The 27,946-nt window shown below is 39.9% G+C and overlaps 1 protein-coding gene and 1 pseudogene across 15 annotated transcripts in view; one reads left to right on the top strand and one right to left on the bottom strand.

The window, feature by feature from the left end:
• Positions 1-19,304, bottom strand: part of LUC7L3 (LUC7 like 3 pre-mRNA splicing factor) — a 23,963-nt gene extending 4,659 nt beyond the window's left edge. For 8 of the 15 annotated variants that reach the window (XR_014080390.1, XR_014080392.1, XR_014080393.1 and 5 more), the window contains exons 1-9: positions 19,076-19,304; positions 10,147-10,213; positions 6,900-6,939; positions 5,789-5,933; positions 5,339-5,413; positions 4,378-4,482; positions 2,364-2,525; positions 1,691-1,974; positions 835-995 (exon numbers count right to left, since the gene is read on the bottom strand). Coding sequence is in view for 10 of the 15 variants with exons in the window: in XM_081583276.1 (XP_081439402.1) it covers positions 835-995; positions 1,691-1,974; positions 2,364-2,525; positions 4,378-4,482; positions 5,339-5,413; positions 5,789-5,933; positions 6,900-6,939; positions 10,147-10,213; positions 19,076-19,174 (1,138 nt within the window). In the remaining 5 variants the exon portion in view is untranslated. Of the gene's footprint in view, positions 1-834; positions 996-1,690; positions 1,975-2,363; positions 2,526-4,377; positions 4,483-5,338; positions 5,414-5,788; positions 5,934-6,899; positions 6,940-10,146; positions 10,214-18,434 lie in introns of all 15 variants that reach the window. The other 7 variants (XR_014080394.1, XM_081583279.1, XM_081583273.1 and 4 more) reach the window with 3 other exon arrangements.
• Positions 19,305-19,335: 31 nt separating this feature from the next.
• On the top strand, positions 19,336-24,138 carry LOC145540392 (large ribosomal subunit protein eL15 pseudogene; annotated as a pseudogene).
• Positions 24,139-27,946: the final 3,808 nt, after the last annotated feature.

The raw sequence follows: 27,946 nt of genomic DNA, 5'->3' as shown, positions 1-27,946 counted from the left end.
ATGGACACATACAGGCAGAACAGGATGGAATAAGCAGAGCCAAGAAAATTAGAAATAAGCCCTTTCTCTCATTCCTGAAAACCATGCACAGCAGAATAGCCCAGTCCAGGGGGAAAAAAAAAAGGTGTACAAAGAATCTGAAGAATAAGCAGAAATGGGACCTTAATGATTAAAAGAATTATCATTCATTGTTCAATGAAGGCTAAGTTGAAAGATGAGAATATCCTTGTGAAAACATGCCCAAGACAAAACGAAAAGTTGATTAAGAGTGCAGTCAATCAGCTATTGGAATGCCATAGAAAATCAAAGGAAAAAATAGATGGCAAAACGCATGTTTCAATAAAAAAAAAGCATGCACAGGGTGGGGGCACATATAAGGCATTCAACTTATGCAAACTTAGAAGTACCGTAGAGTTAAATAAATGCTGTACTTGAAGACTAATGCAATACTGCACATTTACTCTTCAAAATATTATGGAACACTGCAGCAAGTGTTGCCAAATAACTAAAAAATGTTGCCAATAACCAAGAATTCTATAGCCTAATAATCCTAACAGGTAATGCAATACTTGGAAGAATCTAAATGATAAGCCTTCAAGCTATAAATTGAAGTATGTGACTTTAACATGTTCTAAGAAAACACAAGGTCAGCTGTCATTCTCAGAAATCAGCAGGATAAGGGAAAATAAGACTTGTCTCCTACTGAATGGGGTTCATCAAAAGTAAAAAATATAGCTTGAAGTGGAACTCTGCTTGTGTCTGAAGAAAAGTGAGTTAGTGAGGAGACAAAGTGAAAACGGTCCCTTAAAGAATCAAATTCTCACAAAAACTAACCTTTCTCCTTCGATTTTCTATCTTGTTCTCTGTCTCGACTTTTGCTCCGGTGCTTATATGACTTTCGATCTCGGCTTTTTGATCTTCTTCGATCCCGACTACGAGATCTATGCTTTCTTTCTGATCTATCATGGCTTCTGCTTCTTCGTCGATCTCTACTTCTTAAATAATTTGAAACAAAAGGAGAGCAACTTCAGCTGATATTACAGTGAGAAAAAACCTTGAAGAATTACATACTGTTATTTAAAGCAAAAATCCCTCTTAAAGGCAAATGAATACAACCTACTATAAAACATATTTACATAAGAAACCTTAAGAACTGAAAATTGAAAGTCCTTAACTTCAATTTTTCAAATAGGTAATCCTACCCAAAATAATTTATTATTTAAATGTCTTAGAATCAGTAAGAGAAGCACTCATCCATTATACTAACTCCCAAATAAGACTGCATCAAATCTCCTTAGGTAGCCTAAGAAAGAACAGTGAAGTTGCCTACAAGATGAACTCATTCACTGATTCAACTCTCATCCGCCCGAGTGCTTAATGAAACTTAAGAGGGTCCCAAGTACCAAGAAACTCACCAGTGATTACTACTATTTAATGCACACTCACTATGGTGGCTCAGACACTAGGTAAAGAATCCACCTGCAATGCAGGAGACCCAGTTCAACCCCTGGGTTGGGAAGATCCCCTGGAGGAGGAAATGGCAACTGACTCCAGTATTCTTTCCTGGAGAATTCCATGGACAGAGGAGCCTGGCAGGCTATACAGTCCAGAGGGTCTCAAAGAGTCGGACACAACTGAGCAACTAACACTTTCACTACATGCCTGGCACTGTCTCATGTGTTCAATATACCTGCTTCGCCTTCTCTCTCTACTTCGTGATCTTTTGTGGTCTCGAGACCTGCTGCATCTTCGGTCAGAAGTTCGGCTTGAATGCCGACTTCGTGATCGACTCCTCTTTCGTCTTTCTCTGTCTCGAGCTCTTTCTTTTTCTCTTTCTTCCTCTTCTCTTCGTCTTTTCCTCTCTCTCTCTTCTCTTTCCCTCTCCCTTTCTTTTTCTCTTTCTTCTCGTTCTTGCTTCTCCTTTTTTAAACGCTCATCACGATCAGGTTCTTCAGTTCTTTTTCTTAATTTTTCCTGAGGAAATCAAATTCGATTTTGTTTTAGAACTAAATACCCTTAAAGACACTGTCAAACTACGGCTACCTAACATGAATCAACTGTAGACCAACTTATGAAATTTGATACCCTAAAAGTGAAATGGAGAAATCTTAACACCATTATGTACACAAGATATTTGACTAAACCCTCAGGAATATTCCTTCTCCAAAATTCCTGACACTACAGAGCAAAGAAAATAAAGCACTTTGCTAATCTGATGAATAGCAAAATATTACAGTAATTATCACTACCTCAAATAACACAGCAAAAATATCAGTGAGAGTTTTAAATCTACACGGTCAATTCTTAACCACACTAATATAAAGTACAGATACAGCTAAAATATATGCTTATAAGAAACTTACTTTTAATTCTTCTACGGTAGCTTTAATTTTGGCATAGCCCATGTGCTGTTTTCCCATCAAATGATCATCTACCCGGGACTGGGCATCTCCCACTATCAAAAAGGCTCCACACACTTCACAAACTTCCATTTGTTTTTCTTGGGCAGCAAAACTTTCAATTGTCTGAAACGATAAATCAGTTATTATAAAATATCTGATCAAGAGAGAACAAAAAATCCCCTCAAAAATACTTTTAACATTTAGAAAAGATTTTTAATTTTGTGAACTGCTACTTTCCAGTTCCCAAAGACATAATACTTAGCAGCAACTTTTAGACAGGGAAGCATGACAACAGCAATCAACTTTCATATTAAGACCCCATCCCTCAATTATAACCCTTGAACTACCCATATCACCTCGAAAAAGTTAATCTACCTTTCAGAAAGCTACCTATTTTAGTCTGAATTCATTTCCTGCTCGGTTCAACAGGTTAAAGATGTGGACTCCATATTAAAAATGTTTTTTGGGGACTTCCCTGGTAGTGCAGTAGATAGGAATCTGCCTGCCAATGCAGGGAACATGGGTCTGATCCCTGGTCTGGGAAGATTCCACATGCCTCGGACCAGCTAAGCCCATATGCCACAACTACTGAGCCTACGCTCCACAGCCTGTAAGCCGCAACTAGTGAGACTGGGTGCTACAACTACTGAAGCCTGCAGGCTATAGGTAGGGCCCTCGAGTTGCAGCTAAAGAGCCCCTGTGCCTCAACTACTGTAGTCTGTGGGCTTAGAGAGTGGCCTCCACTTTCTGCAACTAGAGAAAGCCCAAGTACAGCAATGAAGACCCAGAAAAACCAAAACTAATAAAAGTAAGTAATAAAAAAAGTTTTTCAAAGTCATTAAGGAATTGAACTCACTGCATATAATCTGAACATACCCTTTTAATATTTGGGAACCAATGCTCAATTATATTTTACCATCAATATCCAAAACATGTATACTGTATTATCTAATTGAAAATTAAGTAAGTAGGAGGTATTATTAAGAGTATACCAATTTTGTAGTAAGGTAAATATGAACTAAGTAGTTTGCTTAGTAACAAAAAAACCCCAACAAAACCAAAACAAACAAACAAAAAACAACAAAACCAAAACCTAAGCCCAACCAAAATACTTAACTACCTAAGGCATAGGTTAGCAAGCCAGCAGCTAACAGGCCTGTTTTTGCAAAGTTTTATTGAAACAAAACTACAGACATTTGTTTACACATTGTCTAAAGCTATTTTGTAATATAAATGTAAAAACAAAGCTTTTATCATAATTCTTATGACCTGAAGTCATAAATACTATGTGACTTTTAAAATAAAAGTTTGCTGACATTAGAAAATTGTTCGATGGTAACAGCCTAGATGCCCATCAGCTGATAAATGGATAAGGAAGCTGTGGTACATATACACAATGGAATATTACTCAGCCATTAAAAAGAATACATTCGAATCAGTTCTAATGAGGTGGATGAAACTGGAGCCTGTTATACAGAGTGAAGTAAGCCAGAAAGAAAAACACCAATACAGTATACGAACACACATATATGGTATTTAGTCAATCGGTAAAGATAACCCAGTATGCGAGACATCAAAAGAGACACAGATAAACAGAAGAGTATTATGGACTCTATGGGAGAGGGCGAGGGTGGGATGATATGGGAGAATGGCATGGAAGCATGTAAATTATCATATGTGAAACGAATTGCCAGTCCAGGTTCAATGCTTGATACAGGGTGCTCGGGGCTGGTGCACCAGGATGACCTGGAGGGATGGGATGGGGAGGGAGGTGGAAGGGGGGTTCTGGAAGGGGAAAACATGTTACACCCATGGCGGATTCATGGCAATGTATGGCAAAACAAATACAATATTATAAAGTTAAAAAATAGAAAATAAACTAATTTAAAAAAAAGAAAATTGTTCGTAAATAGGAATAGATCCTAGCAATACACAGCTAACAGCATAGTTCTATCAAAATGAGGTTGCTACTCACCGAAGTTGTGGACCTAAGCAACTCTCTCTCTTCTTTTAACTGTTCAACTAATTTCATCATTCCTTGGGCTTCTTCTACTTTTCCTTCAGATCCTAATTCTTCAATCTAAGAGGAATTCAAAAAGCAGTCAGGATATCTTTCTAACCACCCAATCCTAGTATTTTTCTTTTTACCCTCAAGCTTCTAGCGTATAGAAGTTGTTTTGGGTCTGTTTTGTTTCATGAAGCCTCTTTGGGTTTAATTTACCCTTAATCGATTTTTTCCACAGCATTAACTAAGTATACTTGACAGGAAATACACAGAAAATGTCTAGGGTAGACAATTTCATATGGTTTGACTTCCATGAAATCAACATCACAGTCTAGATAATAAACATATCCACCCAAGTTTCCTACTGTCTCTATGTTGTACCTCCTCCCAAAGCAACCACCAATCTTGTTTTCTGTCACTATAAATTAGTCTGCATTTTCTAGAATTGTATTTAAATGGAACCATGTACTCTATTCCTTTTGTGGGGCTCTGGCCTCTTTCACTCAATCTAGTATCTGAAGATTCATCAATATTATTACAAATAGTTAATTCCTTTTTATCACTGTGTGCTATCACACTGTATAAATACATCACAATTTGTTTACCCATTAACCTACTGATAGACATTTGTTTCCAGGTTTGTTTGGAGTGGGAGTTTTTCTTGCACCTATTATGAATAAAGCCTCCATAAACCCTGGTATACAACTCTGCGTAAACATATGCTTTCATCTCTTAGATTAATATCTAGCAGTGGAATGGCTCATGGTGCGTCTCTTAACCTTTGAAGAGAGAAACTCTTTTCCAAAGTGCCTGCATCATTTTAAACAACTCCAACAGAGTAAAACAGTTTGTTTGCCCAGATCTTCACTAATACTTGCTATTGTCAGTCTTTTTAATTTTAGCAATTCTAGGAGGGAGTTCCAATTCTTACCTGCTGCAGGAGTACATCAATTTTATCTGTTAGAACCTGAATTTTTTCTTCATTTTTGCCTGTTGGACCAGCTGCCTAATGAAGAAAATAGAATGTGTATTATCAACAACTAAAATACAAAAATAAACATTTAAACTTCCATATTCCATACCTAGTATTCGTATTTAATAACTGAAATGCTAAATCACAAGGACAGTAAGTCAATATCTCAAATTTTGTTAATCAGTTGCATATTTTGTCAGTTACTGATATTTAAGATAAAAAATTTCCAATTAGCAAAATATTCATTTACTAATAAAGACTGAAAAAATCCACCTTTTTAAGTTTTATGTCATTTTAAAACATATTAAGCAATGACTGAACTTGAGCCCAAGTTTCATCACTAGGGAGATCTCTGGGTTTCCAGAGGAAAGGACACTTGACAAAGATTGTAAATTAATTCATACTCACCCCAGACGACTGCTGGTTTTGAGATAATGCCAAGCGAGCATGGCCTCGTCTAATTCTACGTTCTACTTCTGCCAGTAAACTCTGTAAGTATCGCAAAAAATCTCTCTCATAGCCAACTTTCATAAAACGAGAACTCTTCTCATACCTAATAAAATGAAAATAAATATTATTTTCTTTCCAATTCTTTATCTATTTACAACTCTCATATTCTATCTTCACTAATCCTCATGAACTACTGCATTCAGACTGAAGAGTAAGGAATTCCCAGGCCAACTGTTAGGACTCCCTGCTTTCACTGCTGTAGGCCTGGTTCAATCCCTAGTCTGGGAACTAAGATCCCACAAGCCATGTGGCATGGCCAAAAATGTAAAAAACAAGAAAAAAGAAAAAAAATTACTGAAGAGTAAACCAGGCACATACATAAGAAGTGAATTTCCAGTTGTCCCTCATCCTGGTAAAGAAGGTAGCATTTAACAGTGTATCAAGAGCACAGATGTTACAACTGGGCAAATCTAGGTGAACACTATACTGGATCTCTGACCCTGGCTCCAGGACAAGTTTCATTTATAAAATTAGGTCTGTTAAAAAACAAATGTGAAAGAAAAAAAAAAAAGCGAGTGAATTCTCTGGAGGTCCAGTGGTTAGGACTCAAGTGTTTTCACTGTCATGGCCTGGGTTCAATCCCTGATCAAGGAGTTAAGATCATACAAGCCGGGAGAAGCAGCCAAAAAATAATAAACTAGATAAAAACTGGAAGAGGACATGGCAACCCACTCCAGTAATCTTGCCCAGAGAATCCCATGGACAGAAGAGCCTGGTGAGCTACAGTCCATGGGGTTGCAAAGAGTCAGACATGATTGAAGTGACTTAGCAAAAAATAAAAAACAGATGGGATACAGAATAAAAAAGCTTAGGCTTTTTTTTGGCATACAGTATGCACTTGTATGGTGATGCTACATATAGCTGGATCACTTTCTACGACCCCCAACTTATGAGTAGGACATCTACATGACATTCATTTTACATAAATTCCAATTATTTCTTCAATCCTTGTCCCCTTTAAAGCAAATAATGACTGGGGGTGGGGATGATCCCAAAAAAGGTAACTTACTGTTTTCGTAGATTTTCATCATGGATTTTTTCACATGGTCCTAAAACAAGAAATATGAATGTATTCAATATAAATTATTGAAATTAACTTTTCTCTTGCCAAAACAAAAGGAAGTTATTTTTTTAAAAAAAAAAAAGGAAAGAAGATCCGTTTAATCACTGAGTAGTCTGCAGACACCTAAATTGAGCCTACTAAATCATGAAGCAACATGCCCAAGTACACACATGAAAATTGTTCTCCTTAGCCTTCAAGATGTACTATATGGTAAAAGAAGAGAGGGAGTAGGAGGGATGAAAAAATTATTCCTTACTGCCAAGAAGCAAGCTAGGATGATGGCAGACCTTTGGTCTGAACCACCACTGACATTTTATTAGAGTCTCTGTAAATATTGCAAGACTAGCACCCTAGTCCTACCTCTTACCATCTCCAAAAGGCAATCAATTTTAACCCTTTTAGCTTTATCTTTTGGAATCTGCCTCCGTTATTTCTAAATTTTATGCTTATTTTGCTTTTTCTTAGTTTATCTTAGGCATGAAAAATTTAGTTTAAATGAACATTCAGTGTTTATACTTTGACTATGCCATGTCCTATTAATTCCCGAGTTAAGCAAAAAGGGCATTATGATGACACTTTTGATACACTTACTGGAATTTTCTTCAGTTCAGTCTCTTGTATGTTCTATTTCCAAATTCACTCGACACTAACTCAGCTATAGAAACTAGCTCAATAATAATCTCTCTCAAGATTCAAAATGTATCAGATAATCAAATCAGCTTTATTTTCTTCCATGAGCTTTCCATCCTGTTTCAACCTGAGCTACTCTTTTTTTTTCCTAAGCTCACTAATAGCGTTGTCATCCTTTGAAAGTCCTTTTCTGGTCTGTACTAGATACCGTTTACTGGATCTCTTATTTTTTTTTTCCTTCTTGGTTTACACCCATGAGTTTCCACAGAAAAGGTTCCTGGCAGATAAATTTGTTTAGACTACGCATGCCTGAAAATGTCTTTTTTCAAACTTGTATTTTGCTGTTTGGCTATACAGCTAACCTAGTTAAAAACATTTTACCATTCAGAATCCCGAGGATGTTTCTCCAGTGTCTTCAAGATTCCAGTGTCGTTACTGACAAATTGAGGACATTCTGATTGATAATCTGTGTGCCCCGCCCCACCCCTTGTGTTCTGGAATTTCACAATGAGATGCTTTGGTATGGATCTTTTTATCATTTGCTGTGCTGAGTTCTAGAAGGATTCACTCCATCTAGAGAGTAAAAAGTGGGAGAAGGCAACGGCACCCCACTCCAGTACTCTTGCCTGGAGAGTCCCATGGACGGAGGAGCCTGGTAGGCTGCAGACCATGAGGTTGCTAAGAGTCGGACACGACTGAGCGACTTCGCTTTCAGTTTTCACTTTCATGCATTGGAGAAGGAAATGGCAACCCACTCCAGTGTTCTTGCCTGGAGAATCCCAGGGACGGCAAACCCTGGTGGGCTGCCGTCTATGGGGTCGCATAGAGTCGGACACGACTGAAGCGACTTAGCAGCAGCAGCAGAGAGTAAAATCCTTCAGTAATGCAATCTTTAAGATTTTCTCCCTTCTGTTTTCTCTATCTAGAACTCTCCTAATTAGCTATCAGAACACTGGACTGATAGAATTTTTTCAAATTTTAATTTTTTCTAAACATACCACAAATTTAGTTTATCCTCAAAACTTCCCACTGATGTTCATATTTCTCTAGTTCTAATTTCAAGAGCTCTTTTTATTTTTCCAAAACTTTTCTTTTTATATAGCATCCTATTCCTCCTGATATTTTCTCTTATTTCTCTGAGGATACTAAATTTAGTTACAGCTTTAAAAATTTTTTTCTTCTGTTTTCTCCCATTATCCACCATATTCCACTAAATTCTTTTTTTTTCTGTTGGTTTTGGTTAATCTTTTATGTTTGAAGGTTTTCTTCAAATAGCATTCCTTGGCTGGCAAAACACTTCCAAAATCTGACTCGAAGTCGGTATGCACAGGCAGGGTTTGTCAACTAACAGGCTTTACCATAGAAAAATCAGGCAGCAAGACTTTCTTTTAGGAGATTCCCCAAGGGTCAGTACCTGTAGATCACTTCTCTGGAACTGTTCACTTTCTCTAAAGAATCCTCTTCTCTTCTGCCTGGGGAAAAAACATCTGGCTGTATCCTTCTAGGAACAGGGCAGAGGAAGGGAATGGGAAAACCTCACTATTAAGAAAACAGACTCATTTAATCTCTCTTACAGTCTCATTTTTATTCATTACTGCCCTGTCCTATATCTGTAAATCCCAATACCTAGATATATCCAGCCATAATGTGCTCTTCATGCTTTAGGGCAAGCATTGTGCTTAACGAATTTAATTTCCATTTTATGTTTCTAGAATGATACTAGTTATGTACCATCCTGGAGAGAAAATGGTCAATTTTTTTTTTTTTGCATTTTGTGGTTCATTTAGCCCAATTTTTTCAGAACATAACCCCCTGGTCTCTAGTGCTGTAGGCATGGGAGACAGAATTACCTGATGCACAGGTCAGACCACCCAGACTAGTGCTTCTCAACATGGGGCAGTTTTGCCCCCAGGGATATCTAGAAGTGCCTGCAGGCATTTTTGGTTGTCAAAATTGGGAGATTTTTACTGACATCTACTCCTCAGAGGCCAAGGATGCTGCTAAGCATCCTACAACCCACAGGAGACCCTCCCACCTCCCCAAACACAGAATTTTCCAGCTCAAACTGTCAAATGTCAAGGTTGAGAAACCCTGAACTAGACTAATCTCTGGTTTTCAGCCCCATAATTCAACTCTGCCTTCTATGGTACCTGATGCCTCCAAATCCTGAGCCTGTCCAGGGTTCTGCTGATCAAACTCTTGCTTCTGTTTAATATCCCCTTCTGCAGGCTTTTTAGGATACAGGTTTCTCTGCTATTCTTCCATCCACTTGTCATCTTCCAAAAATTTGTTGACATCTCTAATGTTATCTCCTCTTCCGTTTACACCTTTTTTGTTTTTAAATTTTCATTTTAGTGGAGGGGTTTCAGGAGGGAATGGAAATACATATGTAGATTCAAATAAGCCACCATGTTTAATTAGACTGGCATTTGTCAATACATTTTAAAAAAAAGCCAGGAAAGAAATTATCAACACCTTTAACAGAAAACTTCTTTTCAAAATTATAAAGTATCACTTTCTCTTTAATCATAAATGCAATAAAAATTATAGAAAATTTACTTACCAAGATCAGAACGAGTGTTTGTGAACAATTCCGCAGGACAAAAACCACAAAGGTAATATTTACAAACCTAGTGAAAAAAACAGAGGTAACTTAACTTTTTAAAATTGGTCAGTTTTAAAACTATGCCAGAAAAGGATGCCAAATAACCATTTTCTCATTTCATGATCTGTATCTTTCAACCAAGTAAGTTTAAGAACAATTTCATTTGTTAAATCATTTAGTTGGGCAAATTAATGACTTTCAGGCTCCTGGATTTCAGTATAAGAAAGAGTGATGGTTGAGAGCATTTTCAATTTCTACCATAATAGAAATCACTGCCTTACTCCCCAGAAAAAACAAATTCTGGATAAAGACATCCAGAATAAAGGTAATGTTTTTTTAAATTTAAAAAAACAAACAAAAACCAAAACACTGCATTTTTCTTATTGTTTTAACTTTGTTAAAGACCAGAACCAATTTACACATGAGGATTCGGAAATCACTGTCTAAATTCCAAATAACACTCATTTAAAGCGATCCGGTCCAGTATTTTCATTTAAAGAGATCTCGTAACAGGCCCTAAGGTGTCCTGGATATTTTCACACATGCCAGCACTGAGTGACTTCTAAGGTTCATGGAAGAATTATTAACATGAGACCAATTTTCAATTCTCTCCCATTGGTACTTTTTTAACGCCTTCAGATATATTCCAAGACTGCTCTATCCTAAATTTAATTTTGTAACACTGCAAACCAAAATCTGTTAAGCAAAATTCCAAAATATCTCCATATAACCCTTCATTGTTATTGGGTAAATTATCAATGTACAAGTATAACACAGAAAAGGTCTACTAAATTAGGATTGAATGAGTTTTTTTGAGATATTTAGAACTGGATGTTGCATTTGAAATACTGTTTTTTGCTTCAAAGGTCAATTTTTTTACACTTATTTGAAGCAGTGAGGTTCATGTCCAGAAGAACTAAGGTCATAAAGAACCACCAGATTCAAAAATCATGTCTAAACAACAGATTTAGCTTTATATCAATATTAAACCTCCTATATGTAGCCATATGTCATAGTATCTTTGTACCATTTTCTTTTGGAAATTCTCCTAATACTTTAAATTATTAAAAAGGCTCAGTATGAGCACAAGTAACAAGCTGGCGAGGATGTGGAGAAAAGGGAACCCCTGGTACACTGCTGGTAGAAATGTAAATTGGTGCAGCCACCCTGAAAAAAACCACATGGAAATTCCTCAAAACACTAAAAATAAAGCTACTATATTTAATCCAGCAATTCCACTCCAGAGTATACATCCAAAGAGAATTAAAACAGTAATTCACACCAATGTTCACAGCAGCATTATTTACAATAGCCAAGAATGGAAGCATCCTTAATGTCCATCAACACGTGGATGGATTAAGAAAACGAGGTAAATATATATGATGGAACAATAATCAGCCATGAAAAATAATGGAAATTTGCCATTCGCAACAACACAGATAGACTTGGAGGGAATTATACTTAGTGAAATAAGCCAAACAAAGGCAAAAACACTGTATGTATCTGAGGTATCTAAAAAAAATAAAGCAAATGAGTGAAAATAACAACAACTCTGCAATGTAGAGAACCAGTGGGGAGAGGGAAGAGGGAGGGGCAAAATAGGAGTAGGGTATTAAGAGGCACAGACTATGATATATAAGAATATAAGTTAAATAAGCTACAAAGAAGTACCGCTCAGGGAATACAGCTGATATTTTATAGTAACTATGTGTGTGCTCAATTGCTTCAGGTTGTGTCCAACTCTTTATGACCCTATGGAACCCGCCAGGCTCCTCTGTCCATGGGACTCTCCAGGCAAGAATACTGCAGTAGGTTGCCATGGCCTCCTCCAGGAGATCTTCCCAACCCACGGATCGAACTCCTGCACCGCAGGCAGATTCCTTATCCACTGAACTACCTGGGAAGCCCCTTATAGTAACTATAAATAGAGTACAATCTTTAAAAATTGTAAATCACTATGTTGTACACCCCAAACTTATATTGATATAATAACTACACCTCAACTTAAAAAGGGCTCTATATGTGCAAAAGACAAATGTTTTTAAATGCTATATACTTTTCTAATTATTAAAAAGTCTGATTTGTTCAATTTTGATCATTTTAAGTGTATCAGTACATGCATCACTGGAAACAAATAGGAATTTAGTCAGGAATGTCAGGTGGTAAAGCTTAACCTGGTAAAGTTTCTGAACTGGTTAAGTTCAGAAATGAATGACAACACATTCTGGGCATGAAAAGACAAACTCAGCAGAGTATGAAAATAGGCAAGTGGAAATCAGGTATGTTTGGAGAATCAAAACTGTTTTGATTTTTGGCTGCCACTTCTCAACTATGAAAAACTAAATCTGTAACTCTGCCTTGGTATTCTCAATACAAAAAAAAGGAGATAATGACTATTTCATAGTGGGACTGCAAATTTTAGTATGTTTATTGACAGAAACGGTCAGATCAGTCTGTTTTTTAAAATACCCATTACTTTCTTAAATATGTCTTTAGGCACTCAAGACAATCAAACAAGATATGCCAGCAGCTCTATCTGTAATACTTCCCTGGTGGCTCAGACAGTAAAGCATCTGCTTACAATACGGGAGACCTGGGTTCAATCCCTGGGTTGGGAAGATCTCCTGGAGAAGGAAATGGCAACCCACTCCAGTATTCTTGCCTGGAAAATCCCATGGATGGAGGAGCCTGGTAAGCTACAGTCCATGGGGTTACAAAGAGTGGGACGCGACTGAGCGACTTCACTTTCTATCTGTAATTTAATCCTATCACTCCATCTGAGATGAGATCAACCACATGATTTGCCCTGAAGGCATCTTCAGTTCAGTTCAGTCACGTCCAACTCTTGGCGACCCCCTGGACTGCAGTACGCCAGGCTTCCCTGTCCATCACCAACTCCTGGAGTTTACTCAAACTCATGTCCATTGAGTCAGTGACGCCATCCAACCATCTCATCCTCTATCATCTCCTTCTCCTCCCACCTTCAATCTTTCCCATCATCAGGGTCTTTTCAAATGAGTCAGGTCTTTGCATCAGGTGGCCCAAGTACTACAGTTTCAAGAAGGCGTCAGGCTACTTACAAAATACAGATTAAAACCTATTTTCCTAATTCTTTGTTCTGTGTGCTCTTACTCTCCAACTCTGCTTAAGATACTGCTGTAAAGAAATGGTACATGAAAACAACTGTTACTCTACCCAATAAATCCTAGCTACTTAAATTGCTTGTTTTAACCTTTCCCAGAGATTGAGAATGTTTAACTAAAAATGTTAACAGTCTTTTATTCAGCAAGTCTTTACTAAATGTCCATCATGGACCTAACAATCTGATAACCAAAGGGGCTCAGAAGGCGTGGGGGGGGGGGGGGGCGCGCCGAAGGCAGAATTTGTTGTTGCTGTTGTTCAGCTGCTAAGCAGTGTCCTACTCTTTGGGACCACATGGACTGCAGCACGCCAGGACTACAATCACAATATAATTGTGATTCTCTTGATAAATTAAGGTAATAGCAAAGACCAGAAGAGTTCAACATCAATAGCATCCTTTTCACTACCACTTAAGAGAATGCAGATACCATCAATCTCAGGAATCTGACTAGAAAAGTTTAATTGTGAGTTTCTATCACATTAAACAAAGTGAAAAATAAAAACAAAATCTGGCATTAGATACACTGCTGGGAAGAGGAACACTCCAAACATTACTAGAGCTGTGGGACAACCTGGCAACATCCATCAAAATGTAAAACATGCACTTAACTTAGTCATTATCTTTCTAGGAACCTATCCTACAAGTGATTCAGTTATATGTACTAGAATGTTCACTGCAGCTTGGTTGGTAATTGTAAAAGAACTTGACATAATCTACATGAAATAAACTAAGGTACATTTACATTGTACCTACAAGGAAAGACTCCACAGTGTAAGTGAAAGTTGTTAAATATATAGTATATGGGCTTCCCAGGAGGAGCTAGTGGTAAAGACACCACCTGTCAATGTAGGAGACAAGAGAGATGGAGGTTTGATCCTTGGGTTGGGAAGATCCCCTGGAGAAGGGCAGAGCAACCCACTCCAGTATTCTTGCCTGGAGAATCCCAGGGAGGAGCCTGGCGGGCTATGTATGGTCCATAGGGTCGCAAAGACTCAGACACAACTGAAGCAAGTTGGTATGCACACACGCATGCGTACTAATATAAGCCAAGTTTACTTCTGTAAAAAAAATCATTTTAATGAGCCTAAATCGGAGGGAACATAAAACAGTAAAATCAATTTCTAATATAGTAATTAATCACAGTTCACTCTTTTTATTGCCTCCACAAAGTTTTCATAAAATTTTAATGAATTTTCCACAGCAGCAGGGATAGGAAACATCTCTCTCCTGCTAAGAAGCCTTCCATTACTTCCCAAAGTCAATCAGTCCCACCTTTTAACAAGGTTTATAAAAAAACATTCAGAACTCCCCTGGTGGCACAGAGGATAAGAACCTGTCTGCCAATGCAGGGGACATGGGTTTGATCCTTGGCTGGGGAAGACTCCACATGCTGCGGAGCAACTAAACCCGTGTGCCACAACCACTGAGCTTGCCTGCTGCAACTACTGAAACCCAAGTGCCTAGAGCCTATGCTCTGCAACAAGAGTAGTCCCCACTCGCCGCAACTAGAGAAAGCCCATGCACAGCAACAAAGACTCACCGCAACCAAAAATAAAAAATTTTTAAAGTGATACATTTTTGTAAAATAATCACAGGAACTTCCTAACTTAGAAGAAATGGAAAATCAAACATATTTCATAAACAATGAAGCACTGTATACTAACTTAAGCTACTTTCTCCCCTTGTTAAGAAATCAAGTCTAATGAGACAATTGAGAATTCCCTGGTCGTCCAGTTGTTAGGACTTCCAGCTTTCACTGCCTGAGGGCCTGGGTTCAATCGCTCGTCTGGGAACCAAGATATTGCAAGCTACATGGGGCATCCAAAAAAAAAAAAAAAAGGTCTAAAGTCTAGTGAGACACACATGGTTTTCCAGAAGCAATCAATCAAACATTGAGGAAATACCTTAAAATTTTCAGTGTGATGATACTGTGGTTATTGAGTCCTCACATTTTAGACATATCTTTAAGGCTGAAATGATACAACTGCTTCAAAATAATGAAAGAAGTAGGAGATACAGAGGAAATAATACTGGTCATTATACTGATAATGTGTCTTACACACATGGATACACAGTTCATTGCACTACTCACTTCTGTTCGTAAGTTTTGGAGAGAAAAAGCAAACAGTAATTACATACATTACATAGAGACAGCTGGAAATTCCAAGAAGCCCAAGGCTTACCATGTACTACAGAGTGAAGCAGGAAATGTCTACATTTATGACAGAAAAAACATTTAGATGACTATGGTTTAAAACTGTCTAACAAAACACCTGTAGGTGTCATGCACTATAATTACTAATTTTTTGCTTCTGTTGCTTCTGGTTTCCTTCTCAGATTCTGAATACCTTTTTTAGATGTTAAAAAAAAAAGCCACAAGTAAAAAATGTGGACAGTAACCTTAACTGTTTCTTCTTTTCCAAACAACTTTCGGTGCAAGTGATGGTATCTGTTAACATTGGGAAGATTTTAGAAAAGAACATTTATTTCAATTCCCTTCATAAATTATTAAACGTTCACTGAACAGAGGGCATACATGAGTTTGATAAATGATGAACAAGATCTCATTTTATATATTAGAATCAGAGTTAGTTTTCACTTTGGGGCTTCCCTGGTGGCTCAGTTGGTAACGAATCCACCTACAATGCAGGAGACCTGGGTTCGATCCCTGGTTGGGAAGATCCCCTGCAGAAGGGAACGACACACTTCCAGTATTCTGGCCTGGAGAATTCCATGAAATGTATAGTCCATGGGGTCACAAAGAGTCAGACACGACTGAGCGACTTTCACAACAAAATAAAATCCTCAATTTGAACTACAAAGTTCTTGCTATAAATTTAACAATAAAAGCTCCAGACCAGACATTAATTACAATTTCCTACAATCTCAACTCCAGATTATCCAAAGGCTACCAATGCCTTCTTTAACAGTGAAATCTTCCCATGTGGACACTAACTGAAAAGTGTTTGCCCTAGGCAGTTAAAATCACATGCTTTCCTCATTACTCTGGTTGTTTAGGATTAATAAAGCAGAGGAAACAAATTGCTTAATGCAAAAATACTAATCTCAAGGAAATGTAAAATATTTACCAATGAGGGAGGGAGGTGTGTCAATGAATCATTGGAACAGAATTAAAGCTGATGGCTTTAGTTGAAAACCAATGTCTCTCAGATCAAAAGGTAACAATCTGCAAAAGCTGGAAACACCTGTATAGTAAAGCACTTTCCCTGATAGTGGTTACTTACATACATCTTTACAAATAAGTGAAAGGTCAATAATTTGCATTACAGATGCAGCCTTCACTTAAAAAATGAGTTTCCTTCAAGTCTTTCTAGTTCGACATTTAAAAACATAGTACTGAGGAAGTGGGTCAGGAAGCAGTAGTTCACAAGCTTTAGAATGCATAAAGATGCCATTTAAAAAATGCAGATTTCAGGGGCCTTTCTGTAGACCTGCAGAATCAGAATGGGGAGCGGGCACTGGTGAAGTAGATCTCTGCATTTAAACCAAATTTCACAGATCAGTCTAACACAGATATCTAGGAATTACTTTTAACAGTAAAGTTTCCACCTCATTGTTCAACAAAAGGACCTCGCCCAGCTGAGATGGCTTCCCCCATCCGGTGCAAGTGTGGCGAAGAAAATTTCCAGATAGAACTGGAATGCAAAAATATTTCGGGGGATTCCCTGGCAGTCCAGTGGTTAGGACTCCACCTTCGTTGACAAGGCCTGGGTTTGATCCCTGGTTAGGGATTAAGATCCCACAAGCTACCCAGTGCAGACAACCGCCCCCCACCACCACCAAACTCTTACAGTATATACTGTGGTTGGCCATTCCTACAGGATTTTAGCAAACACCCAACAACAAACGCCAAGTGACCCAGAAGTGATGCCACAAGTTTCCCCAGCTTTATAAAACCCTACAGTAACTCTAACTTATTTAGAAAAAGCCACGTGCTACATTCCTGGTCTGTACCAACGTTTTCTTGTAGACAGAAATCTGAAACACCAGCAATTGATTTTTTCAAATCCCTGAATCCAAAATGAAGTGCAATCTGTTATTAAAGGCATAAAATATTTTGACAAAAGCATCAAAAGTTTAAATCAGTGAGAAACACTAAAACTGAAGGGGGGGGGCGCACCTGAAAGGAAAGCTGATTTATTATAACTGAGATGACATAAAACTTAAGTTGCTTTTCTGAGAACTTCATCGCTGCTAACGTTATAAACCCATCGCATCCAATGCAATGTGGCAATAAAATACCACCAGGGAAAAACGTTTTTCCACAATCCTTGTTCAAAACCAATTAGGCAAACAGGCTGTTACAGCTGATGAGCATGCAATCAAAAGCAATTTTCTCTCCGTAATTCAAAATAGATAAATGTCCTATTTGCACATCAAGTGAAACATAAAGTTCATCCTTTCTTTTTTGCAAAGCTTAGATTTTGAGTGAAATGGCAAAAGAAAAAGTTACTTCATCGTAACAAAGAAATGCCTAGAAAGAGAAGGGTCATCTCAAACAACAAAGTTACTCTTATTTTTATTGAGGAGAGAGGAAAACCCCAAAAATCAGGGGGAAAAAGCTGTAAAAAGCTTCACCTCTAATGTGTGAATCTGTTGTCGTTCAGTCGCAAAGTCATGTCCGACTCTTCGCGACCCCATGGACTGCAGCACTCCAGACTTCTCTGTCCTTCACTGAGCTCCTGGAGTCTTCTCAACTTAATGCCCATTGAGTCAGTGATGTTATCTAATCATTTAACCCGCACAAAGAATTCTACTGTAACACTTCACACTACTTCAGAATCGGGCAGCACCCCCACAGGTTTAGTCAAACACTAGCAAAAGAGAAATTTTACTGTGACCAAAGCGTAAGTTTAAAATGAGTGAGCAACTTCCAAAAAAAAAAAAAAGGCATATTTAACAATTCCTTCATGTTTTGACTAGCAACTGTCTTTAAACTATCTTGTTGTTTGATTACAATCTCATGTAAAGTTAATTATACATCCATTCTTCAGGTAAGACCTAAAATAAACGTTACACACCATGTTCACAGAACTGGAAAGTGAACAAGACTACAAAGATTAGGTTTAGTTTCGCCATTTACCTTGACAAGATCTTGGGTGAGCCTCTCAAGTCTCATCTGTGAAATTGGGTTTATACTCAATTTACCCTTACAGGGTTAAGAGGATCAAAGTTTTCTATGAAGAAAAAGCCTTGACAATTATCTACAAGAATGGCTTACCAGACCGTACTGCTATCAAACAATATTTGTAAATCACGGTGAAACCTATCAAGACCTCTTTTAAAATTTTATTGCCCCATATAAGCGTCGAAACCGAAACATTTCTGAATATACTGCCACGATATGAGGCTCAGCCAAATAACGGCCTAATTTGCCCTTTTCCCTATTTCACAGGGAGGTGAAAACTCCGAAACCTCTAGATGTACAAAAATACTCCTTCCTTTCCCGCGTTTTCCTGCCTCATTAAGCTGTTTTTCAATTTTGCCAAGATTCTTCTTTATTTTACTTGATACTTAAACAACAATAAATCATCCCTTAACCAAGGATCCAGGCAGACTCCTCCCTCCTGGGCTATTCTCCCGATTCCCTCCGGCCACGGGGTCAGACACTTGACCCCGGGGCGGCCGGGCCCCAAACCTTGCCGAGGCCCCGGCGAGCCCCAGCCCGCGCCGTTCCCCTCCCCCATGGCGCCCAGGCACAGGCCCAAGGCCCGCGGGACTTACGCTCTCGTGGTCCCACCGCACGTTGCTGCGCTTCTCATCCGGGGCGAGGTTTCGGTCCCTGCCCATTAACTCATCCAACAATTGCGCAGCCGAAATCATGGTGCTTTCCTCGGGCGGCTGCTCCCACCAGCCCTGGCACCTGCCAAAGAAAACGCCGGCAACACAGTCACCAACCTCTCAGACGCCCTAGCAGGCCTAAATGCCTCCTCCAACCAGGAGCCGATAAGACAAAATGGCCGCCGCGCGGGCGCCTTCCCAGCATGCCGTTCGCGCGCGTGCGCCGGCGGGGACACGCCCAGACCTGGGAGTTGAGAGCCGGCCGCTTCCGCCGGCCCGGGGGCGGAGCCTTCCGAGGCCGGGACTCTGCTTCTGCCCGCCGGCAGCGCCTTATGCCGCGGTAAGATTACTCACGGTGGTCGAGTCCGCTGCTTTCCTCCGTGGGCTCGCGTTGCCCACTCTCTTTCACAGAAGTAGGAGCCTATGTCTTGAAGCTTCAACACCACTCTGAAATGGAGAAAAGGGTAGCGGGTAGCGTATCACTTATCTCACGCGGTGGTCTCTATGCCGTCTTCCAGTGGAGGAAACGGAAAATCAGCACTCTTGCCGTATTCCGACTCCATTCTTCTAGCTTCTGCGCTTGTCGCTTCTACCTGGGTTAGTCCTCCCACTCCGACTCCCCAGATTAACAAGGCAGGAAGATAAGGCAGTTGCTACAAGGTCACGCGGAGTGTAGGGAGGAGTATGCCTCCCAGACCGAGATCTTTTTAATTACTGATTCATTTACTGAACAAATATCTGAGTACTTACCATGTACCAAATAAACTGAAGCTAAGCTCCGAACCTTTCAGACACGGTGTTTGCTCTCACAGACTTTGAGGATTAGAGAGTGAGACAGTCACTATATAAATAAATAAGGATATCAACATAAATTTTAGTAATAAGTATTCTAGCACCATTAAGAGTATGGACTCTAAAGACAGATCGTCTAGGTTGGTAATCCCAGCTCTGCCACTCTTGCCTTCCTTTCTCGATCTGTAAAATTAAAATTTATAGTAATACCCCCCTACATACATAAGATGTTACTGTGAAAATAACACGTGAGACATGTAGAACAGGCCCAATACATTTAAGTTTCAGTTCAGTTCAGTCGCTCAGTCGTGTCCGACTCTTTGCGACCACATGAATTGCAGCACGCCAGGCCTCTCTGTCCATCACCAACTCCCGGAATCTACCCAAACCCATGTTCATCGAGTCGGTGATGCCATCCAACCATCTCATCCTCTGTCGTCTCCTTCTCCTCCCGCCCCCAATCCTACCCAGCATTAGGGTCTTTTCCAATGAGTCAACCCTTCGCATGAGGTGGCCAAAGTATTGGAGTTTCAGCTTCAACATCAGACCTTCCAATGAACACCCAGGATTGATCTCTTTTAGGATGGATTGATTGGATCTCCTTGCAGTCCAAGGGACTCTCAAGAGTCTTCTCCAACACCACAGCTCAAAAGCATCATTTAAGTTTAATCATTAGCTAAACAACAACAAAAATGATGATCATAATGGAGGGAAAATAGGGTTGTGTCAAAGAGTAACAGAGAGGACTGTCTGTGGAAATGGCTTAAGACCTAAAGATGATGGCTCTCCAGCCAAGCAAAGTGGACAGAAAATAATTCAAGGCAGAGAGAGTAGTGTATACAAGGTCATTTCATTACATGAAGCAACGTTCATCATTATTTTAATAAACCTGAAACTGGCAAGATTCTCATTAAGTGTCCTGAAGATGCCAAACATTTGAGAGATGCTGCTTTAAAGGGGTAGAGAAGGAACCAGCATAGGATGCTGTGAAAGGAAAGCCAAAGATGTAAGAGGGAAGCCAAAGATGTAAGAGGAAAGTCTGAAGAGTATAGTCAGGGAATATCAAAGAAAAATAGAGGAACTGTTTCAAGAAGGTGAAAGTGACCAACATTGTAGAAGTCTGCCAAAGGTCTGGCATGAGAAGACTATTTTAAAAAGAGTTCATTGGATCTGTAGCTGAAAGTCAGACTGAAATGGATCAAAGAATGGAGGGAAAATGAGGGGTTAAAATGGCAGATGGACAACTCATTTTAATAAGGGAAACAGCAAGACAGGGTGAGAAGTGAAAGGAGGTATGAGTTAAGGAAGGCTTTTTTAATATGGGAAATTAGAATATGTTTAGTGTTGGAGACTAATACTTTGGTCACCTGATGCAAAGACCTGAGTCATTGGAAAAGATCCTGATGTTGGGAAAGATTGAAGGCAGGAGGAGAAGGGGACAACAAAGGAGATGAGATGGTTGGATGTCATCACTGACTCAATGGACATGAGCTTGAGCAAGCTCTGGGAATTTGTGATGGACAGAGAAACCTGGCGTGCTGCTGTCCGTGGGGTCCCAGAGAGTCGGACAAGACTGAGCAACTGAACTGAACTGAGTGTTGGAGAAGGTAGAAGATAAAGAGACTAGCTAAAGTTCCAAATTCTTAAGAAGGGAAGGTGATAGTGTAGGCTCCAGGGCATATTGGCCTTTCCTAGAAGAAAAGGACCTTTTTTCCACTAAAACTACAGAAGGAAAAAGATAGAAATCAGTTTGTAGATGTAGCAGTGGGATGAGGGAGTTTTCAGTTGATGGCTGCTGTTTTCTCAGTGAAGCATTTTGGAAGGTTCACCACTGCCACGACCACCAAAAAGGGGGGAAAAAGTATACATCTTAAACTACAAACAGGACTTATAAAACCTGAGTGCAGAGTTACAGTTTCTGCTCACTAAAACTTTTTTTTTGCCTGCATCATGCAGCTTTCAGGATCTCAAGTTCCTGACCAAGAGTTTAATCTGGGCTCCACTCTGGCACCCAAAGTGTTAACCTAACCACTGAACTTCTAATTCCCTCATTCATTGCGCAAACTTCAATGGCGCATGTGCGTTGTGCCAGAAACTGCATTAGTGGCCAAGAATATAGATAGATGTATAAGACCTGGTTGTCAGAGAGCTCCTGATCCATGGAAGACAAAAATGTAACGATAATTTCAAATGAAAGGAAAAGACTGTCCTTTGGATCTCAGAGGCAAGAGCTCCCACCCTATCCCATCCTAGGCAAGTCTTACTGTGTAGCTTTGTTTTTTGTAGACTCTAAGGGCAGCCACAGACACAGTTCAGTGTGTATTACCACTGCTGATAACGAATTCGCTCATTTGCCTTTTTCATTAGTTCAGCCAGTGCCAGCATCAACTACTGGGCATCAGGGATTCAGAGAAAAAAAGTTGTTTTTTTGTTTGTTTTTTTTTGCCACACCCTGCGGCACGTGGGATCTTAGTTCCTCAACCAGGGATACAACCCATGTCCCCTGAAATGGAAGCTCGGAGTCCTAACCGCTGAGCCACCAGGGAAATTTGTTCATAGTCTTATGAACAAATCACAATGCCCAGTTTATACATAACTTTTATAGATTATATGAGTTGGTTATTTTCTGATGATGAGATGAAAAACAACCTTATCAGTCTGGTGTGCAGACTCCTTTCCATATATGTTGCTAATGCAAAGTGTAATGGACTGAATTGTGTGCCCTACTACCACATACACAAATTCATATGTTCAAATTCTCAGAGTCCACAAAAGGACCTCATAATGTGATTGCATTTGGAAACAGAGCCTTTAGAGAGATAATAAAGTTACAATAGGCCCCAATACAATCTGATTGGTATCCTTGTAAGAGGAAATTTGGAAACACCAGGTAGGCACACACAAAGAGGAAAGGTCATGTGAGGGCATAGTGAGAAGGCAGCCATCTGTAAGCCAAGGAGAGAGGCTTCAGGAGAAATCAACCTTGCTGATACTTTGATCTTGGACTTTTAGCCTCCAGAACTGTGAGAGGATAAATTTCTGTTAAGCACCCAAATCTCTGATATTTTGTTTTGACAGCTCTGGGGGACAAATAAAGAAACAAGTCCACAGTTACTAATGCTTCCCAGCCTTCTGTTTGGTCCCATGACGCCATCCTCCATTTGCTTTGCTGCCTCAATCTTTTTAAATGTAAACCTGGTTATGTCTCTTCCCTACTCAGAATTCTTCAATGGGTCCCCATCTAAAATTTAAATGCCAAGGTCATCCATGATCTTACCTGCTTCTCCAACTTTTTGCTACTGTTCCCTCACACCCTGAACACCCATACTTCCTACCACATCACATTTCACTGCTCTAGACATGGAATGCTCTTTCCTCACCCCAGAAACACCTACCCATCTTTCTCAGGTCACATGCCAAGCATCACCAGCTCTGTAAAGCCAACCTGGAGAGCCTCATTCTCTGCCTGTCACACACAACAGCTGAACATCTTCTTTGTGCTGCCATTTTACCTTGTACATTTTGGGGTTAGTCACAGGATACTGCAATTAGTAATCTTTTTCTTTTAAATGAAAGTTTCTCCTTTTCCGTCTGGTGGCAGCCATCAGTTTATCTCAAAGGTAAGCCAAAATAGGCACTTACAAATATATCCAAGAGCTAGGGAGGAAGAAGCAGTCCCATGTAATGCACTTTCTTCTCACGGTGTGCTGCTGGCAGTACTGCCAGCTCTCTGCACCCCTCAGGACCCTCCATCCTACCTGGCCTCATAAAGCACGCAGACTAGGACACAAGATCAAGCAAGGTTATGTCACATATCAGATTGCTGTGAGCTATGATGGCCACAGATGCCTACGGATGCCAGTTACGGAAAGCCTGATTATCATGGCTAAAGTTTGCTTGAAGTCTTCATTCTATTGTGGAGGAGTGAGCTGGATGCCACTGTGGGGCTCTGAGAGTCCTGGATTCTTACTGGGTTGGTGAAGATTCTACAGACAGATTCTTTGAGGTTATCCTCATTCCATAACGCTACCAGAAGAAATCCTAACACCCAGTGGATCACCAAACCAGTCCAAAAGCACAGGGAGTTACGAGGGCTGACATCCACAAGTTGAAAGAACCATGACCTTGGAAAGGGTCACAAGTTTCACAGTACCACTGGTGACTCTCGTCATGCAGCTTGGAGATGGCACAGTACACTCCAGTGTTTCTGTTAACATAAGTAATGTTTGTGAAATTCTTAATGTGATAAACCAGGATATTCATGTCTAAAAAGTGTTTTTTAATTTGTCTGTGAAAACTGTGTCTATGGACTTCCCTGGTGGTCCAGTGGTTAAGAATCCGCCTGCCAATGCAGGGACTCGGGTTTGATCCCTGCTCCAAGAAGAGTCCACATGCTGTGGGATAATTAAGCCTGTGTGCCACAACTAGAGAGTAGCCCCCACTCACCACAACTAGAGAAAGTCCTCAAGCAGCAACGAAGACCCAGCACAGACAAAAATTAATGACTAGATAAATAAAATTTTAAAAAACTAGGTGTCTGCAAATTATTTCATGAATTTATTGTCAAGTAAAGAAAGTTAAGGTACAGTAATGTTTGAAGAACGATGAATGCTCAGTGGCTTCAGTCACGTCTGACCCTTTGTGACCCTATGGATTGCAGCCCACCAGGCTCCTCTGTCCATGGTATTCTCCAGGCAAGAATATTGGAGTGGGTTGCCATGCCCTCCTCCAGGTGATCTTCCTGATCCAGGGATCGAACCTGCATCTCCTGCATTGCAGGTGGATTCTTTACCACTGAGCCACCAGGGAAGCTATAAGTTATGGTATAGTTTGTTTCTAATAAGAGAAATGCTTTTGTCTTTATCTTTTTAGGAAGTTTATATGTCAGTGTCTAAATTGCTGTTTGGTACAACAGGTGTAAAATACATTCCATGAAAGAGGAGTGCAGAAAATAGCCAGGTAGATTTACTGATGCATGTGATGAACTCGGCAGCTTTATTGGAGTGATGCAGTGCCCATTATAGTATGGGTGCCATCCCTACCACTTCTCTCTCCATGGTCACCAGTAATCTCCTTGTGGTTAAATCCATTCACACTTTTCAGTCCTTTCTTGCCCTTTCCGCAGCATTTAACCCTGTGGATAACTCTTTTCTCCAAACCCTCTCATTCCTTTGCTTTTCTTTCTACTATTCCGGTTGCTCCTCATCAGTCGCATTTGAGGATTTCTCCTTTTCTGTCCATCAATAAAATATTGGGTGTTCTTTGGGTGTCTTTGGCTGTCTCCTCTCGACACTCAACATACTCTCTTGGGGCCAACAGTTCTGTTCCCATGACTTTAGTTACCTCCTTTTGCTGATGACTACCAAGTCCAAATCACCAGCCCAGAACTCCTTCTGAAATATTATACCCATATACATGACTGTTTACCGGGCTTATTGTTACTAGGCATCTCCACTCAAATGAAAATCAGGAAAGAAAGCACAGGCTCTAGAATTGAACTTCTTGAGTTCACAGCCTTGCTCTGTCACTAAACTGTACCGTACTGGGCAAGTTACTTACCTCTCTGAGCTTCAGATAAAAATGATGGTCCTAACTTACAAGGTTGTTGTGAGAACTATTAATAACTGAGACAATTCATGTACAGCATTTACCATAGTGTCTGGTAGTGGGTAAATGCTGCTATCAGTACTAATTAAATGTTTTCAGAAAGCTCAATTCAACTGATTCAAAAATGAATTCATCAACATACCCCAAACTTTCTCTTCATTCTTTGATCCAAATCTCAATAAATGGCACTACTATCTGCCCAGCCAGAAACTTGGGTGTTATCTTTTTCTCCTGACCACCGCTTATCCTCCTATTCTATCAGATGCTCTCTTCCTTGCCTCAACCTTGTTGTAATACACCAGTGTTTTCAACATCCAAACTTTACACAGTAATTCAATTCATTGAACAATCCTGCAAAGTAGGTGCTATTATTATCACCCCTATTTGAAGATGCAGAATTTGAGGCACAGAAAGATTAAGTAACTGATCCAAGATGATATGAGAGGCAAAACTGGTATACAAACCAAAGCATTCTGGTCATGGTCTCCATACTCACAACCACTATGCTATATGCCATAGGACTTCTAGTATATATAATGTTTATCACATCCTATTATTTGTCTTGTCTCCCTGGCTAGACTGCATGTTTTTTGAAATAAGGGACTCTGATTTCTTTGCAGCAGGATCTTCAGTGCCTAGAATAGTGCCTAGCAAACAATGCATGTCTGATACACCCAGGGAGTTAAGATAATTCCCTAGAGACATGACAAAGTGTAGATAAATGGAAATGAATAGCCATCAGGTTGCATTCAGTTATGGCCAGGGTAAAGGTTTTGTTTGTGGAGAAAGTTTTGTTTTTTTAATGTGAGAATAACAAGCAGAATACTGGAGTTAGAGATAAGTAGAGGTTGTTTAGGGTTTTCCAGGTGGTGCTAGTGGTAAAGAACCCACCTACCAATGCAGGAGACGTAAGAGACGTGAGTCAGGAAGATCCCCTGGAGGAGGACATGGCAACCCACCCCAGTATTCTTGCCTGGAGAATCCCATGGACAGAGGATCCTGGTGGGCTACAGTGGGTAGGGTCGCAAAGAGTCAGACACAACTGAAGTGACTTAGCATGCAGGCACCAGAAGTTGTTTAAGAAAATATTTATGTTCGTTGATTCGATAGCTATTGTAGGGCATATGGGTAATTTAACAAATAAATCCTTACAAAGAGAACTCACAGATTTTGATGTGCACTCACTACCAAGCTTTTTGAACTACTATTTTTTTTTTTTTTTTAAAGAGGCCACTATCTACTCCCCTGTCACTTGAATTGTGCTGAAGGGCCCAATTCCAGTACTACTATGCACATCAGTTTCAGATGGAGTACCATGCTGAGAATTAAAGTGTGTGTTGGGGGACAAATGACAATGTAACCTCAAGCAGAGTTCCAGTTCACTATAAGGTCAGTGTAAGTGCAGTCAGTTTATATTCAGCACCACCTGGTGTGCACTGTGTACGGTGTGAATGACTGTAACATAATAAACAGATGTGAGTTTCTCATAAAACAGTAGCAAGAAAAAAAGGCATCCCAGGTGGCTCAGTGGTAAAGAATACTGACTGCCAATGCAGGAAATGCATCCCCTGGAGTAGGAATGGCAACCCACTCCAGTATTCTTGCCTGGAAAATTCCATGGACAGGGCGTCTGGCCGGCTACAGTCCATGGGGTTGCTAAGTGACTGAGCACGCAGGCACAGCAAGAAAAGTGCTTGCTGTGCAAACCCTGGGCTGCCCCAAGAGAGGGAAATGAACACGCCATGCCTAAATTTGTCATTTCCTATTTTATCTCCTGTGTTCAGGCCTTCCTCCTCCCCACCCCAGGCTTACTCCTTAATCCTTCCAACCCCATCTGCAAGCTTCCATCCTGTGCCACATTGGAAGATCTCACCCAGGAACCTGGGCTCAGCAAAACAATACTCTTCTTTTTCTCCTGCTGTGTAGTAAAGCAGTGCCAGCCCAGGCCCTGAGCCTCATTAGATTGATTAGGCAGAGAGTCAGGAAGAATGCTGTTTATACTTGGACCACTTCTCTCCCTAGCTCCTGATATTAAAGACTGGGATAACTTGAAAGCCTCTTTGGTGTTCTTTTCTTTTTTCCTTACGTGGCCTTCACGAAGAGTAATTATGATTTAAAATCAGTAATGAATCACAGTTTACAGACTCTGAGCACAATATAAATATTTTTCCTGAAAGCTGAATTAGAAGAAATCTCTAAAATGTGAGTGAGACAACAGCAGTTGAAATAATCGAACTGAATGGTCCCAAGCAGTGTCAAAAGAAAGAACCCTGTATTCTATTTCTGCAATAATAGGCATATAATAGTGGGATCGTTTTCAGCCCATTTCCCCATCCTGCTAGGCAAGAGTTGATTCAGATAAGGAAAAGAGCCAAACAAACTGGGGAAAAATCAAAACCAATTATTACTAGTATT

This window comes from Giraffa tippelskirchi, chromosome 3 (assembly GCF_054371585.1).
Source record: "Giraffa tippelskirchi isolate mGirTip1 chromosome 3, T2T-mGirTip1v1.2.pri, whole genome shotgun sequence".
NCBI lineage: Eukaryota > Metazoa > Chordata > Mammalia > Artiodactyla > Giraffidae > Giraffa > Giraffa tippelskirchi.
Note: the sequence above shows the minus strand (reverse complement) of the source record. Positions and strands in the feature narration are given on the sequence as shown.